Source organism: Lepisosteus platostomus, chromosome 9, assembly GCF_059453375.1.
Source record: "Lepisosteus platostomus isolate fLepPlt1 chromosome 9, fLepPlt1.hap1, whole genome shotgun sequence".
Lineage (NCBI taxonomy): Eukaryota > Metazoa > Chordata > Actinopteri > Semionotiformes > Lepisosteidae > Lepisosteus > Lepisosteus platostomus.
In genome coordinates this window covers 53,489,117-53,514,960 of record NC_142619.1, presented here as the reverse complement: position 1 = coordinate 53,514,960, position 25,844 = coordinate 53,489,117, and the positions used below count along the sequence as shown (strand labels likewise).

General features: G+C 47.9%; 2 protein-coding genes across 7 annotated transcripts; both read right to left on the bottom strand.

Moving 5' to 3' along the window:
* Positions 1 to 1,595: 1,595 nt before the first annotated feature.
* Positions 1,596 to 19,185, bottom strand: trabd (TraB domain containing). Of its 6 annotated transcripts, none has more exons than XM_088645599.1 (10): positions 19,052 to 19,185; positions 14,938 to 15,024; positions 14,732 to 14,798; positions 14,409 to 14,575; positions 12,385 to 12,525; positions 11,928 to 12,038; positions 10,983 to 11,122; positions 8,371 to 8,543; positions 7,352 to 7,448; positions 1,596 to 3,829 (listed from the first exon to the last, which is right to left on the bottom strand). In XM_088645599.1, the coding sequence occupies exons 2-10, from the start codon at positions 14,959 to 14,961 to the stop codon at positions 3,658 to 3,660; spliced, it is 1,092 nt and encodes a 363-aa protein (XP_088501725.1). In that variant the 5' UTR covers positions 14,962 to 15,024; positions 19,052 to 19,185; the 3' UTR covers positions 1,596 to 3,657. The 6 variants fall into 6 exon arrangements, with proteins under 6 accessions (XP_088501725.1, XP_088501731.1, XP_088501732.1 ...); XM_088645605.1 differs by lacking the exon at positions 19,052 to 19,185 and adding an exon at positions 19,020 to 19,043; XM_088645606.1 differs by lacking the exon at positions 19,052 to 19,185 and adding an exon at positions 18,995 to 19,018.
* A 164-nt stretch (positions 19,186 to 19,349) lies between these two features.
* On the bottom strand, positions 19,350 to 24,139 carry LOC148655223 (tetraspanin-7). Its single transcript, XM_088645607.1, has one exon. The coding sequence runs from the start codon at positions 23,893 to 23,895 to the stop codon at positions 22,903 to 22,905; it is 993 nt and encodes a 330-aa protein (XP_088501733.1). The 5' UTR covers positions 23,896 to 24,139; the 3' UTR covers positions 19,350 to 22,902.
* Positions 24,140 to 25,844: the final 1,705 nt, after the last annotated feature.

The window sequence follows — 25,844 nt, the reverse complement described above, 5'->3', positions numbered from 1 at the left end:
CTTTTCCTAAAATGAGAGCAATGATTCCATATATAGGTATTACTTAAATATACCACAAGGTGTCACGGTACGGCAGGTTTGTCTTTTACGAGAAAAATAATAATAAACCGCAGCCACCACATCAGTTGTTGGATGAATGTCTCCGGTGAGGTCTGTAAACATGTAGTATACCTCGCTCAAGTAGCAAACCGAGCACTAAGTAAGATTATTACAACATTTTTGGAGCATTTTTTTTATTTTCCTTTAGTCTAGTATCCATCAAAGAGGCTACATGGGACAAAGTGTCTACTCTCGCCAGTAACTCTTCATACGTCCATAGTCTTTAGTAAAAAAAAAAGTTGTCATTCTGACTTGGGCCAGTCTTTTCCTTCTAACGTATATAAGAGAAATAACCCCTTTAATGAAGTATCCTAAGGAGTTAAATTTTAATTTTTATTATACATTCTCCAGTTCATACTTTCTTCTATCATGTCCCCATTTTCTTTTTATATTATTATTATTTTTATACTTCTACATTTTTGCAATTTTTGCACTTTGAATTTGATTAAGCTTTTAGAAAATGGGTGGATGGATATACTTTTCAGATGCAGCTCATTGAGATAAATGTATGAAAGCCACTAAAGTTTATTATCCACAATCAGGAAGCTGCGTATTCCTGGAAGGAGTCGCAGAAACCCTGATCCTATCCTAGAAGCACAGGCTGTGAGGCAGACTATACTCTGGGACATTGTGTCCAGGGCCTCACCCTGCCTTACACTTCACACAGAGGACACACTCACAAGCACACAGGGGTGCTTCAGACACAACAATAAACCTCTGGAAAGTGGGAGGAAGCGTGAGCCCCCCTGGTGAAAACCCACACCAATTAGGTGAGAACATGCAAACTCCACACGTAAGGTAACTTATTGAATCCAGGGCCTAAGAGCTGTGAGGCAGCAGTGCAGCCTGAGCACCCTGCCTCCCTCCATCAGTCTTCTAGCTGCTTTATGCAGTACTGGGTCGCAGGGGAGCTGGAGTCTATCCCTGCAGGATACAAGGATACATGGGCACAAGACAGGATGCTGCCTGGATAAGACGAGCACCCTGTCACCCAAGTCTTATTTTCACTGAGCCGGTTAGCAGCAGCTTATTACTGAGATGCTCTGAACACAGCAAAGACAAGTTACAAGACGACAGCCAGAAGATTCCACCCAATTTGTAATGAATTACTTCGTTTTTCTACCAGTTTTATTTAGTCGATTTACAGTGTTCTATTTTACGTCCCTTATGTGTTTTATGTGTCTGTTATTGTTCATTGTTTGAAAATCCCTCAGATTTGAAATGGTGATTGAACTGAGGAGAACCTGAGAGCATCTTTAATACAACTGGTATGCTTCATATTCACATGAGATAACTGTCTTTTTAAATTCTGTACAGTGTTCTGCAACACTGCAAAAAAAAATGAGCTCTAGGAAGCAGTGAAGATTTAAATAATATATTATGAATGTTTAAGTGTAATGTTTTCTTTAATCTAAAAATACAAAAATTACAGTAAATTGAAATTCTACACACACCCACAGACATATTCATTCGATTAAATAAAGAAGGCAATCTAGTTTAAATATAAAGAATCTTTTATAGAGGTTTTAGAATTCAGTACAGAGCCTTGGGCTAGGCTACAGTATTTGGCTTGGTACACTGACAATGCTGGGTAAGGACAGGACAGTCCACATGGAAGGCAAATATAAAGAAACAATACTTAATTAGATATATCCTACAAAATAAACGGCCAGAAAACATAGTAAAATACACTTAAAAATGCAACGAGATACTTCTTTAAAAAGTTATTAGGCACAAACTGTTAAGAAATCGTCCACACAACCACCTATTTGTCACTTTGCATCTTGGAACAGACCAAGCATATAGTTGCATGCCACCATATTTTCAAATGTATTTCAAAGTTGTGTTTTTCTGGTCTGTCTCCATTTTTAAATATTGCATATACATATAATAGACCGCCGAGACGTTTCTTCATATTTCGACTTCCAAGGAGTCACACACAGGCGTACACTCTCTCGCGCACACAGCCCAGCTGAGAGAGAAGAGGGGAAGAGTGCTGAGGCTTCTTTTTACTACTGCAGAGCTTGCACTACCTGATCCTGACAGATAGAGGGCACTGCACACCCCCAGGCTCCTGACTGTGCAGAGCCTGTAGTACCTGATTCTGACACAGAGGGCACTGTAGTCCCAGGCTCCTGAGTAAACCCTTCAGACTGATTGCCAGTTACAGTACAAGCTTTTGTTAATGTTAACAGATTCTGGAACCAGCATTGAGGAAAGAGAGAAAATAATACTATGCCAGAAATACTGTGGTTGTAGGCCTGACTATCTCGACTTTCTCTCCCTGGTTTCTCTCTCACTCGGCCCAGGCTCTGTGATCTTTCGCACAGACAATGCTGATCCTGACAGGCAGACACACACGCAGACACACAGACAGACCAAAGGCTGGGTCTTTACAGCCCATCTCCAGGTGAAAGGCAGCAGTGAAAGCAGAATAAGGCTTCAAACCCCAATGTCAAACCCCGCCCTCCACAAAAACTCCATACCCACCCCCCCCAACAGTAAGTCCCTCGCCCCCCCCCCCCAACCCCCCAGTAACTTAATAATCAACCCTCACATCTTTTGCTCAGCCTCCACTCCACACTAAAGTACTCCTCACTCTTTCAGCTCCCGCCCTCTGCATTTCAGCTTCTTAACCTGCAATGCAGTAACCGGCCGCAGGTCCAGTCACACTGGTCCCCTAAACCTCCTGTCCTCATCCTCACCGCCCTTCCAAGATCTGTGCATCTCAGCTTCCAAGATCTGGCCATTCAGCTCCACTCACCTGAATTCAGCAGCCAGGACTGTCACCTGACTATCATCGCCCACTGTAAGCGAGCAGCAACATTTACAAAGACCCCCACCCTGCCCCATCCAGCCCCCCCCCTCCCCCTCTGTCTCTCAGGCAGAGACCGGGGTGTGCAGGAAAAAGTGCTGGCAGGTCCCGGACTGTCAACAGGAGGCACTTCTCTAGTCTTGGTGGTCAGGTTGCATCAGAGACAGGCAGAGCTAGGGGGTGGTGCGACAAGGCTTGTACCTGCTGGTGTGGAATCGGTTGATTTCCTTAACTGCCCCTGTTGTAGCTGTCGCAGCGATCGCAGGCACCGCTGCCGATGTTGCTGCTGTCCTGCTTGGCAATGTTTCTGCTGCAAAAGGGAGCTGTCGGGACGTGGCTCTGGGATGACCGAGCTGCTTGTTTCAGGTCAAGCGGTTTTTGCCTTGCTAGAGGAACAGATGGGAGAACAAGACTGCCACACCAGACACACAGCCAGGATGCCACCCCAGTGGGGCTACGCTAATCACACCTTCAGATTTCGTTTTTTTGGCGAGTCTTCTTTGGCAACACGGTTTCTCTTTTACAAGTCGTAAAGCCCTTGCACTCGTTCTCAGTGTGAAGAAAGGGAGAGGACAGGGGACCGAGAGAGCTGAAGGAGAGGGGAGTCCCTGCGACCCCTCCCTGTTCCCCTCCAGACACAGCGCCCCGCAGTGGCGACGTATTTAAGGCGATCGGTGGTCAGCACTACCCCCCCGTGCTGGAGTGGTCGGTAGGAGGGGATCCTTCATCCGTGTGTCCGGAGGTCAGAAAGGGGGAGGGCGTAGCGGCCTGAGCAATGACTGGACAGCTGGAAGGGAGAGCAACATACGTCCTACCCCTCCTCCAGCCCGGTAAAAGGCATACCCCAGCGCTCCCAGTACTGCCCCCTTCAACACTGTCCGCAAAGCCCTGCTGAGCCGGGAGGGTGGGGCCACGCTGCAGGAAGAGGAAGAGAGGGGAAGAAAGACTACAGTCAGATCAGACACAGAGTCACAGAGTCACAGGCACACTGGGTCACACACACATGCGCCAGCATGGTGGCCAAACAGCTGCTGTCACCTTTATGACTTGACAGCCAGTTTATCACCTGGTGGTTCAGGAACAGCATGAGCAGAGATTGGCAAATACACTGTAAACATCTGGCTGATAACATCTCTTCAACCACATGTGCCTTTATCTTTTAATTCTAAACAAACAACATCAAATAATTATGTTGTATAGTATGTATTTACATACATAGTATATACATAGCACTGTACAGGCACAATTTTTATGATGGTTGGGAATACTGACGTCGTAACAAAGATAAACAGGTTCTGCATGGAAATTTCCTGCTGTCCGCCCACTTTGCTTATCATTATTATGGGTGTGTTTCCTTGCTGTAACTCAGTTATCAGGTGGTGTGGTTTTACATTTTTGTGTTTTCTAAATGCGGTCACAGGACTAAGTGGTTTTAGGCTTACTCAAACAGCAAACTGGCTTGAAACAAAGTTCATGGCCCTCACCAGAAGTGTTAAGGTAAAAGAAGATGAGGGTGCACTTAAAGTGTTGTAGAAAAACAGCAGGAAGAGTAGTAAAAATGTGTTATATACAATACTGGCCCAAATGCCCCAGTTTCTACAGTTTAAAGAGAACACAGCCAAACCTGGCACAACAGCAAGTCCCAGAAACCAGTTTGAATAAGCGGTTCGGAGAATGGTGCCATTATCAGACTCATCCTGGTGACAGTAAAAACAGGAAGCTGCAACAGCCTAGGGGGATCCTGAAGAGAACTTGATTACTGCTTGATTACAGACACCCCCCTTGTCTGGACATGTCGTTTGGATACAGTGACGTAAGAAACAGAGGAAACTCCACTGTACCTTAACCTCCACCTCAGGCTTGATGTTTTGGGTTTTCACCCTGTCAAGAGTCTCTCTATACAGGTTGCCCTACTTGCGTTATGCTTGGTGGAGAAGGTGGGCAAGCGTGTTCAGGTCGTAACAGCTAAGGCGATGTAAGGTCTTGATAAGCTGTTTGGCAAAGGCCATCCTTGTGCAGCAACTGTGCAATCAGAAAGCAGGCAGAGGACAACGAACAGCAGCTTGAGAAAGACAAGACAGGAGGAAGCAAGACTCCTCCTGGGAGGTCTCAATAAGAGAGGGACATCCCTCACATAGCACACCTCCCCTGGAAAGGGACAGCTATGGATGATGCGGAGGCTTATCTTTTGACTTTTAAAAGCAAGGTGGAAAAAGAGTGGGATGGAATCAGGCTGAAATCCTGATGGGAAGATGGATGGGAAAGGCATCTCATGAGCCCGAACCCACTTTGAGGGCGACTAGACTGTGGGCAGGATGCACCTGGAGAATCAGTCCCCTGGGGATGTGATGATGAGGAGGAGCAGACCACACGTACCAGGGCTGAAGCACCACAAGAGGATGGTGAGGTTGAAATGCCTCAATTAAGAAGGAAGAGAGAGGCTGGAGAAGTTGTTGAGGGAAAACTCAGAAAAATCAGACGCTTCCTCACGGATCATTAACTAAGCACATTGAGAATGAAAAGCATTTTAAGCGTTGTCAAAGCAAAGACAATGATAGCCCCAGAAGGCTCAGGAAGATTTTTGCCCTGTGCAAATCTTCCTTCTAGTTTGACGAGAAGGATTATTTACATAAAGACAACAACAAAGATGTAGGATGGAAGGAATTTATCATGTTAAATCTTTTTAAAAAGTGTGTAGACAGAAGCTTTCATTGCGAGCCCAGATAGCTTCCCGATTGTTTCAAAATCCAGGAAAACTCCCACACCTAGATTTTGATCATGGTGTGTCAGATCCTCTCCAACAGGTGGAGTTCATGGCACAGGAGAAGAACCAGTGAAATGAGCTGGGAACACAATCTTTCTATTCCAAAAACCTTATTTTCATTTTTCTTTGTTTCATTAGAACACGTTTATGTTCCAGCATTCATAAGCCTTCTTCAGGACTTATTGACTCTTACTGTATATAATCAAGCATTCCTTTGAGACTGTGCATTGCTTTTGTGGACTTTTACTGGACGGCACTTCCACAACTTTGTGCGTTCTTTTTCAAAATTAAAAGAAGTGTCATTTAGGCTTAATAGAAGCCATTTATCTGGGCCATACTAGGGTGAGGTGGCTGATCTGACCACAACTTGAAAAGGCTTATGCCCAATGGTCACACCCTAGCAATAAGAAATTCTGAGCTTTCTTAGGTCTCACTGGTTTTTGTCATATGTTTATAAAGGACTTTGCAAAAGTGGCCTGCTTTCCATTTGAAATCACGAGGAATGCCCAACCCTGCAAGGAGTACCGCCATCCAGAGCAGGAGACACCTTTTGACAAAATAAAAAGTTTGTTGTGAGCTTGCCCCACGCACCTCGCTCCATATTTAGAGAACGGGTTTCTTGACCAGGCTGATGGATCTGAGACTGCAAGGGAGCCATCCTCTCCCGAGTGCAAGGGGGTGAGGATTACCCAGTAACGAGAACACATGGTGGAAGAAAATCACATCTTGGCACTCAAATGCGTGCTTGAAAAAACCTCAGAAACTGTTAGGGAAGCAGCGCACTTCAGTCACAACCTGTGATCTGCTACCGTAGACGTGCAGGAACAAAGAAAAGAACGCGCAGATGACAAACTGTTGTGTTAGCTTACAACCTTTTTTTTTACTACCTGTTTTCAGGTAGAACACAGATCAGGAACACAGATACTCAAAGCCTGAAGTGAGGGAAGAAATATGTAGGAAAGCAGCAGGGAGAGTAGTGGAAGGGCGTTGGGTGTCTGCCCAAATGCTCCCGTTTTCTGGAATTTAGGGAAAACATTGCTGACCCCCAAAATACTGCAAATCCCAGAAACTCTTTTATGAAAAGGCAGCTGAGCAGTGTCCATCATGACCTGCCCTGGATGTTATGATAGTAGGGAGCTGGAGCAAACCAGAATTAAAGGAAACCTTGAAAGGAAAGAGGGAAAGACAAGGAACCCATCCTATAAATGGAAAGATATTACTGAGCTACTTCCTTTTAGAAATGGGCTTACAGAAAGGAGAGACTCACTTGACGAGACAAGTCTTGTCTACAGTCAGGGAGAAAGGACCAGCAGGCTAACAGTCGCTCTGTGTCCAGTAAAGACCGAGTCAAAAGGTCTCCTCTTGTTTGTAACCTTACTGCAACTAAGCCTGGAGATGTGCAGTTATCTCAGCACGGCACGCACCTGGGAAATGCACTTATCTTGATGAAATTCCCATAATAGTCTCACTCAATTCTTAAGTCTCCAGAGAGGAGACTTTAATGATATTTTTAAACCAGCAGCAGGCCCATTTAGGTCACCAACGCCAAAGTGGCAACTGGATCTCAGCTGCCCTGCATACAAGGGCACACGTGCAAAATGAAAGCCGAAGAGAAGAAAAGAGAGCCGTCAGACAGACACAGGCAGAAGGGCTGGGCAGACAGGCAGACTGACCTCATGATCTCCTGGATGTTGAGCGGTTTCTCCCAGTTCTTCTCAATCCCTGGGACATGACCGATTCCCACCACCCCCACCACCACTGCCGGGACCCCTGAGAAGCGGTGAAAGAGAACACATCACTAACGCTGTCCTGCTCTGTTAAAATGGAAATACTTAAACATATATCTATATATGTTTTATACAGAGCTCAAGCTGTGTATAGTCGTTATACAGTTGTATTATATATTATATGTATTATATGACTACTATAAGACAAAAGAGCAGAGGTTGCAGTACTGTCTCTGGCATTAGTGAACCTTCCCAATGCTACAAGTCTCTTACCTCTCAGTGAGACAGATCAAGCCAAGACAAAGAGAAGTTGAGATAAACAGCACAGTATTGACTCCAGGCATTAGGGGGTGCATGCTTCAGGGTGAGACAGACCAGGCAACAGAAAAAGACCATCTCTAACTATTGTTTTATGTGTTATATGATGCATGTAAATGTCCTATGAATGCATGTGTTTGTACTATAAATGTCTGCAGGTATTGCTGTAATTGTATACGCTTTAGTAGTTCAGGTGGGTAGCTGCGTCAGCATGCATAGGCTGCAAAGGAACAAGTAATAGGTTTTTCCATGCTGAAAAGAGAAGAAAGAAAACAGAAAACAAAGCGTTTTGGTCGTGAAGCCTTCTTCAGGTGTGAGAAAGACAGGGCAGTAAGCAAAGGTAATGTAGCGGGGGAACAAAAGCTGAGAGAGAGGAGGAGCGAGGGGCAGGAGCAGGGTACAGAAAGAGAGGCCAATCAGGAGGTGTGAAGTCAGGATAGGTAAAGAGAGGTGTGAAATGAAACCTACAATGAATAGAGAGAATTTAGAAGAAAAGTAGTCTGTCGTTAATAGTCAACTACTAGTCTGTAGTCTGTTGTTAATTGTATACGCTTTGGCAACACTGTAATCCATCGGTCACGCCTATAATGCTCACTGAATTGAAAATGAAGTGAACTGATTGAGATTGCAAAAGGCGCAGTACTGACTCTGGGCGTTAGGGGGCGCTTCAACACTGCGGGCCGCCTGCCTCAGGGTGTAGGTGAGGTAGACGTCCCTTTCGGCTACGATTGTGCGGTGCAGGTCGGGGAACTCGCCGATCATCTCCGCCATCGTCTGCTCGAGAAGGTCCTTCTGCTTGCACTTTTCCACATCCTCCTTACTGGAATAGAGACAGAGAAGGAGAGGGGGAGACAGTTAGCCTGGGTGTGCATATGTGCACAGGGTGGACGACGACTTGTAACAGAATTATCTGGTTCTAATAATGTGTACCACCTGTGCCATGCAAACATCTTCAAAGGGATATGGAGGATGCCTTTTAATGTAAAAGATCAATTACAATGCTGTTTCTTTATCTAAATAAAACACCCTACAACCTCAATTACTCAAAACAAAGAATTGTGTTGCTCTCCAGAAATAAGTGTCTAAATCTAAAGACCACCCTCTTCTCCTGGAGCAACCTTAGCTTTATTTAGTATACACACACTGTAGCTTCTTATGCTTGAGCTCTGGGTTGATTGTACAGGGTTTGGGAGTTGAAAATTGCAATAATGCTTGACTTAGTCTCCACCTCTCCACTGTAATCACACAAGGCTTGGCAAAGCTTGGGCTCTGCCGAGCTTAGCAAACTGCTAGGCCCCTTAAGAATCCCGTTAACCGGCTTTCCTCCAGACAAATTAGACATAAATGAACACCAGACATTAGGAGCTCTAAAATAAGATATTACATCCAACAATCCCCTAGCTCCTTAAGCAATCCTAAGAAATTTTGAAGTCAGTTAAATTTATGGAGAAAACAAATCATTTTCCTGTCATTTACAAGTTTCAATTACTTTCAAAGCAGAGAGAGATAAAAAGTATGTAACTCACATAAGGTACATTTAATTAATGTGGTTGTATTTTTTTTATCGGTTGTCATAAAAATAATGCAGACTCAGGAGAGTTTCATGAAGATCCAGAGTCCCTTCAGTTTTGGGACACAGCCAGCTACGGAAGCACAATAGCCGAGCTGAGTAAAACTGACAGTATTAAGTCTGTCAGTCACCACTGGTTTTGTAGTATTGTGCTGTTTGGTAAAAGGTATTGTGACCATAAATCTTGCTGCTCATCCATCACCCCTTTTATTGATCCATTTGACACATTTCTCAATTAAAACAGCTGAAATGGCAGCAGGTCAAGGCACAGATACGTCACAGTGTGTACTTAGACCTCACATAGAGCTCCTCACTCCCTTCACCACGGAGAGCATATTATACTAAGCTGGTCCCCCTCTATGATTACTAACAACAACTGTGCAGCTTTTCTTCAGTACATCCCACAGACTTTTTGCAAATCGTGAGCCCTGGATATAACTGAACTTGTGCTATTCGAAAACAACTCAAACGGCTCCCTTTGTAACAATCTCAGATTCAAAGCTGAAGCAAGCCCCAGTTCATAAACATCTGGACATCTCGCTGGTTAGAGCTTTATCTTTTGTAACTAATAAATAAAACTCTACACACTCAGGTCAAGCCTAGACTTGGCTTCCTTTATCTGAACAGACTGTGTTCATCTTGGTCTGTGGCGTTGTGGTTCATGGAGTATTTACAGCAGTTGTTAACAGAAGAACCCCTGAAGCTGTTTCTGGGAAACTCAGTCTTATACCATTCACTGCTGCCCCCCTAATGTACTCATCACTGTGACCTGTGATTGTAATTATGCCTCCCTGCAAGCTAGACAAATGGTTTACTGGCTTAAGCTCTAAGATTGGGAAAAGAGCTTCCCATCTTACTTATGTGCACTTCACTCTACGACATGACAGAGATGCAGCACCTTTATCAAACTGAACCACCTAAGAGCAGCTCAGTGGTCTCAAGTCATTTCAGCTGGCTGCTGCCAATGACTGGAACAATCTGCAGAGTAAACCGTAATATTCCAACCTTATTACCTGAGTGCATGTTTAGATATCTTGTTTAATCTTTTCTGTACACACATCCTGTTATTTATTTAATTACCTTTGTTTAACTTTTCATTTCTTTCACTGCTTTTGTATAACAATGGTGTAAAGCCTCTTCTCCAGACCGTCACTCTAAGCGAGAATTTGTTCTCAGCCGACTCATCAGGTTAAACAAGAGGATTGTTATTTAATGACTGTGCGATGACCCAACTGGGTGCAGCACGCCTTTTCCCTTAAGTTTATTTCTCTAAATCCCAAGATCCACTCCCTGCACTGTCAGTAATGCCAGGAAACCTGCACATTGCTCTGTGAAGGCATCCATGCAATATGGTCACTGCTACAAGCGATGGCTACACCTGATACTGAAACTGCGGCTTGACCTCATCTAGGGCAGGAAAGAGGTGGTCACACAGTGAGGCGGATGATTATTGTTAAATTAATTGGTTAATCAATAAATAACGGTGCGCTGGGAAAATTATATCATTATGCATTAGGTCTGAAAAATAAAATATGAGAGTACACTTGATGTCATGCCTGTAGTTTCTTGTTTGTAAAGAGTATGTGTATTACATGTATCATGCACAAATTAACTAGATAAGAAACAGGACCTGCAATAAAACGTCACATCTGAAACCAACACAACGTGCTGTGCAAACCATCTCCATACCTGATGGGGTCAGACAGGAAGCACAGCCCCCAGGCCAGCTTGAGCTTCTGCCACAGACTGAGGGCTGCAATGGCCCGCTTGAAGGTGACTGGGATGGGCCGATCTCCCAGGTGGAACTTGCAGAAGGGGACGCGGCTCGCCTGAAGGACAGGACAGACAGGTTAACGCTGGACGCTGGCTTGGAGTTAGAGAAGGTGTCTGCAACCCTCATCCTAGAGATGATCCGCATTTCTGACCGTTTTCCTTCCAGTTAAGATGTGAATGATTTAACTGGATCAATGAGTTATTCATTAGTAGCTTAGGAGAAGTTATATTGACTAACAGATCTCTGCTTAGTGACTTATCTAAGGCTGCCTATAAAAGACCCCTGGGTTAGATTTAAGGCCAGGGTTAAGATCAAGGTTTTTATATCAGCGCTTAGGCTATGGTTACCCTGAAGGGTAGACGAGGGGTTAACTTTTAATCTAAGGTTAGAAACAGAGTAAAGGTTAAGGCCAAAATTTGAGTTTGCCAAGGGTTAGGTTTAGATTAAAAAATTAAGTCCAAAGGCAGGCTAGAAGACAAAGACACGTTTTAACCTGTCAGATATCGTTAACCGCAGCATCAGACTCCAGCCCTCTTTCTCAATTACAGACTGCGTGGTTTCAAGGTCCTGCATATGAAAACCGCCTTCGGACAATCTGAATCCCAGACCGCGGCAATATTTTCATGCAGTTACCTCTCTGCGAATTGTTCACCTGCTAGACCATCCAGAATATGCTACTACGGAGTGTAGGCTTACTACTGCTTTAAATATTGCTCCCCCTCGGTCAGATTTGTCCCACATCCCCAGTCTGTTTATAAGACAACAGCAGGCCACTGCACACTGCTTTCTCTGTTTTACGCTGTGACTCATCACTCGTTATTGTCCTGGGTGTGCACTTTGGCCCAGGCTCTGGCCCTCACCTCCCGGAAGGCTTCCCTGAACTCTCCCCCTGGCGCCATGCCCAGCTGCTCTGTGATGTGAGCCGACACCTTCAGCAGCAGGATCTGCATCAACCCCGACATCACGCCGTTCTGAGACGAGACAAGGAGGCAAGAGGAAGAGAGGGTGTGAGAACCAAGCAAGTCAGGCGGGTCCTTCTCTTGCTTCTAACCTTTCTATCGGTTACGTCAGGAGTGGGGGAAAAAGCTCAACACTGGCGAGGTTCGGTAAAGCGGAAATTCACTTCTACACAATCTCACGGAGTCTCGACCTCTTGTCAAGTTGCGGGGGTCCTCAGTCCATCACACACTGCCCCCCCTGCCTTTCGCCGCAGTCCCACAATCCACCTGAGCTTCAGTCTGTCCACAAGACAAGACCATCCCGGTTCTTCAGTTGTCACCAAGTCCATCAGCCCCGGCCCTCCCAGGTTCGACTTACCTGCCTGATGGCCTGCTGGACCTTCTCCAGGTTGATGTCCTTGGCCTCACGCAGCAGAGTCTTCTCATCCATCTTCAGCATGGAGACCCTGTACTGACACAGCTCGACGACGACAACATCGGGCTGCACCGCCCGGATCGTCTGCGGAGCGTGGGGAGAAGAGAGGGGGAAAATGAGGTGGAGCAGAAGGGGTAAAGAGATTTTTCCGGGGGGGGGGCAGGGTGGTGGTGGTAGGGGATAGAGGGAGGAAGTCAAGGCAGAATGGGTAACGCAAAAAGGACAAATCAGTCTAGGCATCTGTATACATTTCAGTGTGTCACAGCCTGGTCATAGAATTGGCAACACAGGCAGATCAGGCTGCCCAGAGTGGACAAGCTCAGTGACCCGAGCCTGGCTATAGAAACTGGGTGACACAGACAGACCAGGCTCTCCAGAGAGGACGGGCTCTGTGACTACAGTCTGGCCATAGAAACTGGGTTATACAGACAGACCTGTCTGCACAAAGTGGACAGACTGTACTCCCACTGACAGAAGAGAAAACCAGAGACAGACATGCACTTGCAGTCTGCTACACTATGAAAAACACCCAGGGACTAGACAAACATTCTTCCCTAAAATAACAAATCTAATCCCAGAATTCTCACATCTTCCAATCCTACTGGGGGAGAAGGGAGGAAACTCAGTGAAGCTGCAGCGTGTGATCTCCTGTCCCAGCCTGAGGAACAGACAGTGAGCCTGTCTCTCAATAATAATAATACAGTGTGTGATCTCCTGTCCCAGCCTGAGGAACAGACAGTGAGCCTGTCTCTCAATAATAATAATACAGTGTGTGATCTCCTCTCCCAGCCTGAGGGACAGACAGTGAGCCTGTCTCTCAATAATAATAATACAGTGTGTGATCTCCTGTCCCAGCCTGAGGAACAGACAGTGAGCCTGTGTCTCAATAATAATAATACAGTGTGTGATCTTCTGTCCCAGCCTGAGGAACAGACAGAGCCTGTCTCTCAATAATAATAATACAGTGTGTGATCTCCTGTCCCAGCCTGAGGGACAGACAGTGAGCCTGTCTCTCAATAATAATAATACAGTGTGTGATCTCCTGTCCCAGCCTGAGGAACAGACAGTGAGCCTGTGTCTCAATAATAATAATACAGTGTGTGATCTCCTGTCCCAGCCCGAGGAACAGACAGTGAGCCTGTCTCTCAATAATAATAATACAGTGTGTGATCTCCTGTCCCAGCCTGAGAAACAGACAGTGAGCCTGTCTCTCACTAATAATAATACAGTGTGTGATCTCCTGTCCCAGCCTGAGGAACAGACAGTGAGCCTGTCTCTCACTAATAATAATACAGTGTGTGATCTCCTATCCCAGCCTGAGGAACAGACAGTGAGCCTGTCTCTCAATAATAATAATACAGTATGTGATCTCCTGTCCCAGCCTGAGGGACAGACAGTGAGCCTGTCTCTCAATAATAATAATACAGTGTGTGATCTCCTGTCCCAGCCTGAGGAACAGACAGTGAGCCTGTGTCTCAATAATAATAATACAGTGTGTGATCTCCTGTCCCAGCCTGAGAAACAGACAGTGAGCCTGTCTCTCACTAATAATAATACAGTGTGTGAGCTCCTGTCCCAGCCTGAGGAACAGACAGTGAGCCTGTCTCTCACTAATAATAATACAGTGTGTGATCTCCTGTCCCACCCTGAGGGACAGACAGTGAGCCTGTCTCTCAATAATAATAATACAGTGTGTGATCTCCTGTCCCAGCCTGAGGAACAGACAGTGAGCCTGTGTCTCAATAATAATAATACAGTGTGTGATCTCCTGTCCCAGCCTGAGGAACAGACAGTGAGCCTGTCTCTCAATAATAATAATACAGTGTGTGATCTCCTGTCCCAGCCTGAGGAACAGACAGTGAGCCTGTCCAGTAACAACACTTTATGCGACGTATGAAAATGTCCAGCGAGGCTGGACTGTAAATGGTGTGTTAACTGCATCAGTGATTCATTTCCCTCGGCCTCACCATGGCCACGTCCCTCTTGCTGCTGTCGCTGAAGTGCGCCGTGCCCACCAGGTAGACGACACTGCCGTCCTGGGCCTGCAGCTGGGTCACCGTTTCTGGCAGGACCGGGCTGGCCTGGCGCCGCTGGGCACGCACCTGCCACAGCAGCTCCACTGCCTCCGTGTCCGCTGCAGGGAGGAGAGGGAGCCGGAAAGGTGGGGAGACGTGAGCGGGATGTGCAGGCAGAAAAGGGGAACGGGAAAACGAGAGAGAGGAGGAGAGCCGGGAGGGGAGGCCGCGCAGACATTGGGTACGGTGCGGTAGGAGAGCAGGAGAGCACTCACAGAGACCAGGGGGCAGGCTGGGCAGCGCGTGCATTTCATCATCCGGATCGGGACTGGCCGGCTCCTCCTGGGAGACAGGGGGAAGGAGGGAGGAGGAACAGGGAGAGTGGGAGAGCAGGAAAAAAAGAAAAACATGTTCTTACATGGGTTCTCTCACACAGTGGGGAAATGCTAGCAGCAGAGTGAAGGGCTTCCCCGTCTCTCACCTCTGTGTTGTTGCTCTGGTCCATGGGCGCGTGAGTGTGAACAGTCTGTCTCAGTCAGTCTTCCCGTCCGCGGTCTCTGCAGGTCAGCTGCATCAGAGAACATCACAACGGCATCATCGCACACTCTTCAGGAGGATCTCCATCTTAGAAATCCCAAACCTCATTCCACTCCACCTGTAAAATGGTGTCTGTAGCAGCTCTTTTCTTTTGAGCTGACCGAACAGTGTTCTATAATTGTGAAGATCACATGAGAACGAATGATCATTTACAGTGGTGACCTGTACGCAGCAGGGCAGTAACAGAAGCCGTCTGAATGAAGCAGTTTGCTCAAGCCCACATCTGCAGAGCTCATGACCCTCTTGGTGTGCAGGTCTTCTTCATATTCCACGCATTAATAAAAAACAGTTGGCGGTAAAGCCTTAGGTTACAGGGCCCCTAGCTTATGGAACAGTCTCCCACCCTGTGTTCAATCTCAGTATTAAATCCAGACTGAAAACCTATTACTTCAGCCTAGCCTACACACACCTTACATCATAGCCTGCTGCAACCAGGGCTGCTGGTGCTGCTGTCCATGCCACTGTGTGTCTCTATGTTGGCCCACCAGGTAGATACATCTGTTCTGACCAAACTATCCTATTCTCCTCCCCACATGCCCGGATCGCGCCCGGGCTGGGCACCATCTGAGTTGGATGCTGCACCACTGCAATGAATCCAAGAGGAAGATCAAGGACATAGCTATCGTTTAGGAGGATTTTGCTGGTCTACAGAGACACGATGGATGGATTAATACCTTTATTCATTTACTTTTTTTATTGTATAATGTTAGCATGCCCAGAGGGGTAGGGCAGCCAGTTGGCCTTGGACCCCTAGAGGGTTTTTTTCTCCATACAGAGGAGTTTTTGGTTCCTCTCCTCCCTTGTCTTCTGGTCTTTTCTGTTCTGTATTCACAACATGGATGGTCATTTGCTTTGTTAAGCGCCTTGGGGCAACCGTGTTATGAAAGGCACGTTATAAAAATGAATTGAATTGGAAATTGAGTCCAGAGGCTTGATCAGTCCTCCAAAGTGGTGCCCTGTGTGATCACCTCTAGAAAGCTGTTTGCGTCTATCTGAAGACCTCGCCATCACAGCTAAATTAAATATTTGCGAAGTCAATCACAAAATAATTTAAGAAGAGATGACTCCTTCCCTTAATTAAGAAGAACAAAAAAATCTGTTGATCACCCCACCTTAGGCTACATGTCTAAACAAAGTCAGTCTCAGCCACCCTTTTAATAAAGCTCTGATCAGCACGCACCCTAAGATTCAACGCAATGGCAGCTTCATTAAGGAGAATTCTGTCCAGCGCATTGTCACTCAGTGCACAGCACAGCAGGATTGGCCTCATCGCACTTAGTGGGCCACTTACTTCCTGTCATTACTGTCCGCCTACAGCAGCCACCAAATTACAGCTCCACCCCAAAGCTACAACAACAGCAATACAAAAACAACAGCAGTGACAAACGCACAAAGAGCACAAGACATAACAGTGGGGAACAAGAGGATGGTGGAGTTAGAGCAGACAGCCATCTTCATTCCAGAGACCTTATTTTAAAATGATCTCCTTGACCCCGAGTCCTCAATGCACATACTCCTTTTTTTTAGGTTTGTCTCACTTGCCCCCACTGATACTTTCTTTACTACGGGTTCTGAGGACGTCCCCTGGGTCAGCTCCGTCAGCACGTTCCGGGAGGTTCAATACTTGAGTCAAGTCTCCAGACTAAGAACAAGAGAAGAGCTGCAGATGGGAGCTGGTGCTTCGGCCTGTCATGTAAGTGTGCTACTGTGGCTACAGACGGCCCAGGATAAACTGAGGGTGAGGGTGGGCTGGTTTAACGTGACGCACAGAGACCAGAAAGCCGCAGCGTATAGCAAAACAACCTATAATGGGAAGTTTTCCTCCCTAAGATAAGAACAACATAAACATAGAGGGCCTTGGACTGTAAAAGCACAAACTTTGCCTGAAAACCAGATGCCTTTCCCACAGGAATAACCGGAATAGAGTCGGGTTAAGTCCATAAGTTAGTGTGAGTTTCACTTACAGTTACACAAATACAGAACAGGGGGTCCTGTTGTAAGTCCAGGTAATGCTCTTTAATAATCCAACTATCACTTAAAAAAGGGAGTTAATATCTATTAGGAATTATGTAATTCGCTTGAGTTACAGTATGTACCAACTCTGACATGGGTGTACAGGTATAAATGAAAAAATACCTATAACCCATACAAAAACAATAAGTAGAAACTGATAGTGTCACCAAGTCTCTTTGAATTGTTGTCTTGCTCACTGCGTCAGGGTAGAGTTCTCCACTCTCTGTTCCCGCAGTTCAAATTGGCAGGATCAAGCCCCGGTCCACTGGTTGGGTCAGTGACGTAGTGCCTGGTGGCAGGAGCTCAGTGTTCATGTCAGGGCATAACGATTCCCAACAAGCCAAGTGTAACGGTACCGTCTTCAAGAAGACGGATTTCTGATGTTAGATTTTGCTCTTCACAATATCGTTTTTTCACTTCCCGAACAAAATAATCCAGGGATCACCTATACGTTGCTGGCTTTTGGTGTTGTGGAAAAGGTCGTAAATGTGGGGATTTTTTTTTTACACTGAGCTCCTCATTTAGGCAACGACGCACAGGGGGACGACCTGTACCGCGGACCGCCTGTACCAATAACGAGAGCATGAGAACAGTTCCACAGGACGCCACTGGGTGCACCCAGTCTGTTCAGTTGTCCATCGCTAATTGATCCAAGCATCTCACCCAGATGGTACTTGAAAGAAACCCAACGGCTTCAACAACACAGCCAGGCAGCTTGTCCCACACTCCCACAACCCTCTGGGTAAAGACGTGCCTCTAACTCTCAGTTTTAAATGCTCATCTGCAATGTTTCCACTTGTCTTCTTCTGGTTCCCATTGGGCACAACTGGTCACCTTGGCCCTTGAGGTCCTTGGAGGATTTCTTGTATCAAGTCTCCATGTAATCATCTCTGTTCAAGGCTAAGAGGTTTCAATTTCTTCAGTCTCTCAGTGAACTGGCTGCGTATCAGGGATAATATTTTCTAACATGAATGATTCTGCTAATTCCAGACTGAAGACCGTAGATCAAGTGGGGAAACTGCTTCACCATTTAAATTAGGTCGTTTTTGGCAGGCTTGACAGTGCAAGCCCAACACTGGATTTACCCTGGGTGCAGGGCTTAAAAAAACACAACTTTTACAAACACTGTTGGTTAGTAGCTCACTGATCCCGAGAATCTCATTCTCTGGTTTGTGAAGGATCTAGAGCACCTGCATAAAACAAAACAGCCTAGCTGGGTGCCATAGTTCGATTTAAGACACAACTTCGCCCCGTCACCTGACTCCGAGAGTGACACGCTACCCAGACAGACCACACCGGCCGGGACTCAGACACCGCAGATGAGAAACGTCACTGCGGTCAGCCCACCTCTTATTAATATAGGGCTGCATGTATGAACATGACGCGCAGCACAGAACGGGCGACACGGACGGAAAGACACAGGGAAATGAACACAAAGACACCGAACGTACACAAAAAACAAAAACAAAAACAAAACCACAGACAGGGGGCAGACAGAAAGGCAGTTTTAGGAGACTTGCCCCGACTGATATAAGGCCCTCCTAGCAAAGGTCTGCATGACAGGCTTGTGGATGCTACGTCCTGCCCCTATCTGGGGCACCGGGAAACCGCCGAGACAGGGTCAAACTCATTCTCATGTGGCAGTTATGCTCCCAGGAGTTTCTAATGAAAGGGCACACGGGCCCGGAGTCGCTGGGACGCAGCACAAACCCGATAACAGACTGTAACGCAGAAGGGAAAATACACGCAAGGAGCGACAGCCCGCATGCCCACCGGTTTCGAGCCGTCACAGATGGCAACACAGCTACGGTGAGCGATCAGGACAAACCGCTCGGTAAACACGCTCGCTTCTTTCACCGCCTGCTCAGGCAACAAAGCTCGGGGACTTTCGGCAAGGCAGCCGAGCCCGTCGCGGAACGGCGCTGTACCAAACGTCGGAGGATGAATCCCCACCATAAGCGAACTCCCGTCAGAAACCATCTTACCTCCACCGCTTCCACTTCAACGTCCGTCCAGTCACCGACACGACTATCTTCGGTTCGCGTTGCCCCCTGGGTAGTGTAGTCATCCTAAAGCCGCTTAGTTTTCGCCCCCGTCGATTCCTGCGGCAGAACTGCTGTCGAGCGCCTGGGCTAAAGGGAATTGTAGTACTTCTGACCAATCCCGGAAATGCATGCGGAAAAAGCTGGACGAAAGCTCTTCCACAACGTGTTTTGACTTTTGAATGAAATTGCCTATCGCTGTTCGCAAGAGGGAAAGACTACTTGTGGAATTCGAATTCAATTCAGTTCAAAGAGTTTTATTGGCGTGACATGTTAAATTACAGTGTTACCATAGCATTAACAATGACTAAACATTTACAAACATTTAGAACAATATCCACAATTTTTTGTGAAGCTCACTCCCCGTTCCTCAGTCTGTGATGATAGGAGATCACACACTGGGCTGCAGCTCCATTGAGTTTCCTGCCCCAACTAGGATTTTTGTGATTGGTTTTGTCATTATCGGCAACAATGTCTTAAAAATATCTCCCAGTAACACTGGGTGTTTCTGACCCCTGCTCGAAGTTAAAAAAAAAAATTAAAATTGCATTTATTATGGGGAAAAAACACAAAACGAGCTAACCGAAAGGCCCCTGATTCTGAGACACTGCGTTCTTGTGTGGTGTCACCAATGGAGGAGGTAAAGTCTAAGAAGTCTAAGGGCTTCTAGTCCAAAAAGGTGAACTGTGATATTTCTTATCACAGCTATAGTCTGTTAATGGCTCCCAGCCTTGCTCCTGAAGGAACAGTCTTTGCTCCAGTGCTGATCGATGACTTAATTGATCTGCTTTCTTGTTAAGACTTTCATTGAACTTGTTTCATCTGCAAGTCCCGTGTGTCAATTTCCCAAATTCAAGGTTACCACTCCCAACACGTTCAGCATGTAGAACGCTGTGCCGCCTCTCCTCACCTTACAGAGTGAACAGCTCTTGGTAGCCGATCAGCTGCTGGTGAGCAGGTAGAGGTGGGAATGACGCAATGAGCGCTTCTCCTTCTACACAAGTCTGATCGGTTACATTTCAGGGAGCGCTGCTGGAGGAGGGCAGCTCTGCAGCTCAGAAACTGGTACAGAGCAGATGACAAGTACAGACCCCGATCGACCTTTTAAGAGCTGCAGGCGAGTGGGAAAATAGGAAAGTGAAATCAGTGAGCCTGTGTTTAAGAACTCAGCTGGAGAAAAAAACCACAGTCTGTTCCTCCAGGACCCGAGTGGGGAGCCCTTGGTCTAAACGTCTAATGGAGCAGCAAATGGCTATAGGGCTTATCAGCAAATGGGTAATGAGGCTGTTAATTAATCAGAGAGGCGAGGGAGGGGGGAGAGAGACACAGAGAGGGCAGCTGATGTCTCACTGCAGGGCTGTAATGAGCACGTGTCTCGCATCACACTGTGCCTCACTGAGTGCTCTCATCGAGCAGCAGTGCGAAATTTTCCTGCCAGCACTGCAGATTCCTCCACGACCACTGGTCATAATAAGAGCAGTTATAATGATTATAATGTACGGGCGATCAGGAGGAACATCGGGGGGAAGGACAATGTGACTTACATAACAGAGTATGATTAGGTGGGATGAAATGCTTTCCTTCCTCATTTCTCTCTCGCCCCCTTTAACTCATAGTCCTGTCAGCCCACCCTGGCCCCTGCCGCGGACGTGGTTAGGCAGGGCGCGCGGCTCAGCCTGTCCAGGCAAGCAAAACAGCAATAAACCGATCAAGGGCTGTGAAGAAGAAGTTACTGCCTTCCTGAGATCCTCTCTTCTCACTCACACCACCTGCCCTGATGCACATCAGATTATTCTTGATCAAACTGGGGAGATTTTGTTACTGTTTTCCAAAAAGCACAATTCAGAGCAGAGGATGGGGGGGGTGGGGGGGCAGTATTTACAGAGGTGAATCTGGAGGAGGTGGGAGACAACGTGGACACTAACCCAAAGCCAAAAGACTGACTCTCATTCTTTCTCAGTGTGCATCAATGTGTCACTGTGGGCTCCAGCACGTGAATCCCTGCCTGTCCCTCTACAGCACTGCAGGAGATCACAGCCCAGTGGTGAAGCCGCTGACAGAGATGAACATCAGAGAGAGAGCAGGAGAGAGAGTAGGGTTTACTGACCTTGCCAGCCAGGAGACACTGAGGCAGGGAGGGTGAGAGGGTTTGCTGCATAAGAAATCAGCCACACGCTATTGCACAGTAACAGACAGTGAGAATCACAATCACTTGCAGTCATCGCTAAAAACGTGGCTGTTCATTTACGTCACCGGCTGTCACAGCCAGTTTCAAAAAGAGGGTGTCTTTTACTGCAGCGAAAGACAGTCATTGACGTCAATCAACCTGCTAGTTTTGTTCAAAGAATGCACAGAATTGGCATACCAAACGCTTGAAGCTTTCTGGAAGTAAAAAGTGTGGTAGACAGGAAGTCCCACTTTCAGCACTACGGAGGTAAGACGGTATTTCCTGCTTCCTACAAGAGCTAAAATCAATTGGCACCCATTCCTAGAAATTTCAAGAGTTTTTCTTAAGTAGTAGTTTTGGCTGAAAATAAAAATACCCTCGTAGTGAAACTCCCAGTCCTGGTCCTTGGTAATCCCTGTGTTTCTGTTTTTTGATTTTTTAAATAAATGTGCTTCCAGCTCTTTAAAAAGTTGACTGAGATTTGTAATTGGTATGAACCCTGTGCAAATAAGTGAGTTCCAGGACTGCCCTCAACCAGGAGGGTGGGGGCTGTATTATGACCAACAGCAGATGAGCAGAAGGAAAAGGATGGACTCTCTCAGGGAGTGTCTGAGATTTTCATTCCCACCTGTTTATCGTCTGTTGATCACCTATTAAAAGCTAGTGAATCAAACATAAGGGAACAAAGTCTTACTAACCAAGTTGAGGTTATGTGTGTTGAAGCTGTTGGTAATATTTTTAACAAGGATATTTTCGAAACCAAGAACATAGTGCAAAAAAAGGTCTAAACCAGATCAGGTACAGGCACCAGACAGCACTAGTGAATAAGAGTACAATTAGAGTAAAAACCAGCAGACACAGGGGTTTCCCAGGAATAGGACTGAGAATTATAGAAGATCCACAGGTCTCCCACAGCATAGCCTCCCCTCCCATCTCTGTTCAGGACAGACACAACCAGTCCAGAAAACCACAGCTTTCCTGACCCTGTTCCCACAGACACCCATCACAGCGAGACAGTCCCAGAATTAGCACAACAACTGCAGATGACACACACAACACACACACACAAACACAGACATTAACATACTTCACAAATTCCCAGATGCCCCAGGGCTCCCTGTCCTACACCCAGGAAGTGTGACAGTCTGGTTTGCAGGACAGGCCCCTCCTGAGAAACAGGCCGGTCATTATCTCCATTTCGGGAAGAGAGTGGGATCCGTCAGGTGTGATTCCCGTGTTGTAGCGTCCCCTTGGGAATGTCGCGTCTGGGTCGCAGTCCCTACGTCCGGGACAGGCAAGCAGGCAGGCAGACGGGCGGACAGACAGGCACACTGACACGTGGACAGAACTCTTGCCGGTACACCTGAGGAGTGCGCTCGGTGTCCCAAAGGCAGGCAGATGGATAAAAAAACGGTCATGCAGACAAACAGCGAATCTACGTTCCGCTATGTCCCAGAATCCCTTCGTCCTCACGGTCTCTGGGCGGCGGCTGGCAGCGGGGAGGACAGACAAACAGATGGACATTGGGGGCAGTCAGGTCCTTCCCAGTGCTGCAAGCCCTTGGCTTGACTGGCAGCTGTGTGTGGCGCCCGAGCTGCCCTCCCTGCCCTCCCTGCGCTGTCTTTCCTCAGTTCCGCCTCCTCCGCGGTCGGGGGTGGATCCTGGCGGCCAGCAGGCAGGCCAGCCCGACGCCCACCGCCTGGGTGACGGCGAGGCCGAGCGCGGCGGCCGCGATGTGGAACACGTTGTCGCTCACGAGGTCGAAGACCTTCCGGAAGCAGCCGTGCTCGTGGATGCCGGCGGCCGCGGCGGCGGGGGCCCCCCCGGGGGGCAGGGGGCTGTTCTGGCAGCCCCTCCTCCTCACGCAGCAGCTGGTGGGCACTGACCGGTTCCCGCCGGCCTGCTCCGCCGCCCAGGGGGAGGCCAGCCAGTCCTGCCAGCCCTCCGCCCCGCAGCACTCCAGCGCCCTCTGCAGGCCGTCCAGGGCGTCGGCCTGCCGCTCGTCCTCGCCGTACGCCGCCACGGCGCGGTGCAGCCCGCTGCGGAAGCCCTCGGCGATGTCGTTGCGGTAGAAGAGGCCGCAGAGCCCGGCGGCCAGGCCAGCCACCAGGGCGGCGAGCTGGAACAGCCCGTAGACCCGCAGGAGGCCGCGGAGGCCCGCCGCCGCGCCCAGGCAGCCCAGGAACCCCCAGGCCGTCACAGAGCCCCCCGTGACCAGCAGCACCAGCGGGGCGTTGGGGTACTGGTTGGCAGAAAGCAGCAGGTAGTCCGCCAGGGAGATGTGCGCCCAGAGGCCCAGGGACAGCAGCGCCAGCCCGGCCGCCCAGAACAGGCAGCTGAACGCCAGCAGGGCGAGGCGGAGCAGCGGCGCGGAGCCCCCCCGCGGGGCCGCGCGGCCCTCCCCGCAGGGCGGCCAGCCGGCGGGGGGGGGCGGGGCCAGGGAGGCCTCGGAGCCCAGCGACAGCGAGAGCCGCTCGGGGGGAGGGGGGCCGTAGGGCGCGGAGGGGCGGCGGGGGGCGGCCGGGCCCAGCCCCCGCGGGGAGGCCTCCCTCTCCACGCTGGCCGCTCTCCGCGGACACGGCCGCGCGGGCAGGGAGCTGTACGGCAGCGTGTTGGTCATCGCAGGGCCCGGGCTCTTCCTTCCTCTCTCGTCCCCTGTCTCCTCGCTCTCCCCCTCTTCTCTCTCTCCTTCTCTCGCCCCCTGTTTACGGCTGGTTGTTAACCCCCCCCCTCTCTCCGTCAGAGGCAGTAAATCTCTCCTGCAGTAAATGGACTCCAGGCGATGCTGTTATCTGCTGCTCTCCTGCAGCCCCACACACCCCTTTTCCTCTATCTGCTCTCTCTGTGTTTTCGTTTTGGCTCCTATTTTCAGAGCTGTTCCCTCCCACCCTCCCTCACTCCCCCGACTTGGTAATGGTGACCAGGAGTCTTCCTTCTCCCTTCCTCTCTCTCTCTGTGTGTGTGGTGTGACTGCAGATTCCCGGCGGTGGTCAGATACAGAGAGCAGCAGGACTCAATCATCGCCGCCACATCTGATAGAATGATAATTGTAATCGCTGGGACCGAAGAGTGAAGCACAAACTGGAGGGCACAGGTGGAAACAACGGGGGGGTGTATTAAGGAGCGGTGGCTCTGTGGCTCAGGATCTGCGCCTGTGGATGGAAGGTTGCTGGTTCAAATCCCACGCCCGGCAGAGGAATCCTACTCTGGGGGGCCTCTGAGCAAGGCCCTTAACCCCAACTGCTCCAGGGGTGCTGTATGAATAGTTGACCCTGTGCTCTGACACCCAGCTTCTCTCCCTGTCTGTGTCTCATGGAGATCAAGCTGGGGTATGTAAGAAAGACAAATCCCTGATGCAAGAAATTGAATATGGTAATGAATTTATCTTATCTCATACCCAAAGGGTGGTGGGAGCATGGAACAAGCCGCCCAGCCCTGTTGTTAAAACTGAAACCCTGGCGTCTTTCAAGAAATGCCTGCATGAGATTGTTAGTTCAATTCAGCTACGATATACTTAACAGGCTAGATGGGCCGAACTTGTTTCTGATCTGTTCTTACTGCCTCTTCACCCAAGGAAACAGTTAAGAGGTGTCTTTGAGAAGGCAGCATGTTAGGGAGAAGAATGTCTCAGAAACCTTTTCGGACTCCCCTGTTAGTTTCCTTTTTAAGGAGTGGAAGTACTTCGGAGTTACCAGATCATCCAACGCTTCCAGAACAAAAAATAAAATAAACAGTGGAGTCAGAATATGTCTTTAATGACCTGTACCTGTAAATAGTTTAAGAAAGCTTTAATTTAAGAACAGTGCCTATAAGCCCTGCTTCTGTGTGGGCTTTCAGAATTATTAACTAAGACAGTCCAACAGGAAGCCTTCCTAGGAAGGTGCATGAAACAAACAGGAAGGAGTTTTTAGGCTGTGGCACTTTTTTGGAAAAATATTTAGAGTGAGCAGCTTGTATGCTGCCCTAAACAGACTAACCAGTTGAAAGTTATTTCAATAGACACATTGCTCAAATGAAAAGATTCCTTAATGGAAAAATCCAGGAAACAGAAAAGGCTCAGTTGGTATCTACAGTGCCTGCCAGTATGTTTCAAAACCCAGCAGAGGTCAGTTTATGAGCGCATCACTTTCAAAGAGCCGGGTTTCATTCTACTGGTAACCTTTTGCCTAGCAGAAGTTAATCAATGAACAGTTCATACCAATACATACCAGATCAGATCGTTAGAAACCAGGTGCTAATTTCTGGGGGGGCTAACTGGAATTACCAGTTTCCCTTAGATCACACCCATTAAAGGGCTTTCTGACCCCTCACTTCAAATGAACATATCTTTAACATAATTACATGTTCACATCAGATTCCTTTGTGTTTCCACACCAGACTGTGACAAACCCATGCGTTTCAGCTAAAGTAAATATAGGAAAAGTAAAAGAACTGACAAAGGATATCGTTAATTAGCTCTATATATTTGCCGTAAGACTTGGGGGTGTATTGCCATAGTCCACACGCACAATTGCAGCAAACCTTCTCGAACGCAGACACACGAGCCAAAGGAAGGCAAAGCAGTTAAAG

Bases quoted from the DNA above. Each gene is read 5' to 3' on its own strand.
- LOC148655223 (XM_088645607.1), bottom strand. From the start codon at position 23,895: ATGACCAACACGCTGCCGTACAGCTCCCTGCCCGCGCGGCCGTGTCCG.
- trabd (XM_088645599.1), bottom strand. From the start codon at position 14,961: ATGGACCAGAGCAACAACACAGAG. The intron at 12,039-12,384 runs GTAAGTCGAACC...GTCTCGTCTCAG, and splicing joins TCCAGCAGGCCATCAGGCAG to AACGGCGTGATGTCGGGGTT. The intron at 3,830-7,351 runs GTCAGTCTGCCT...CTCTTCCTGCAG, and splicing joins AACATCCAGGAGATCATGAG to CGTGGCCCCACCCTCCCGGC.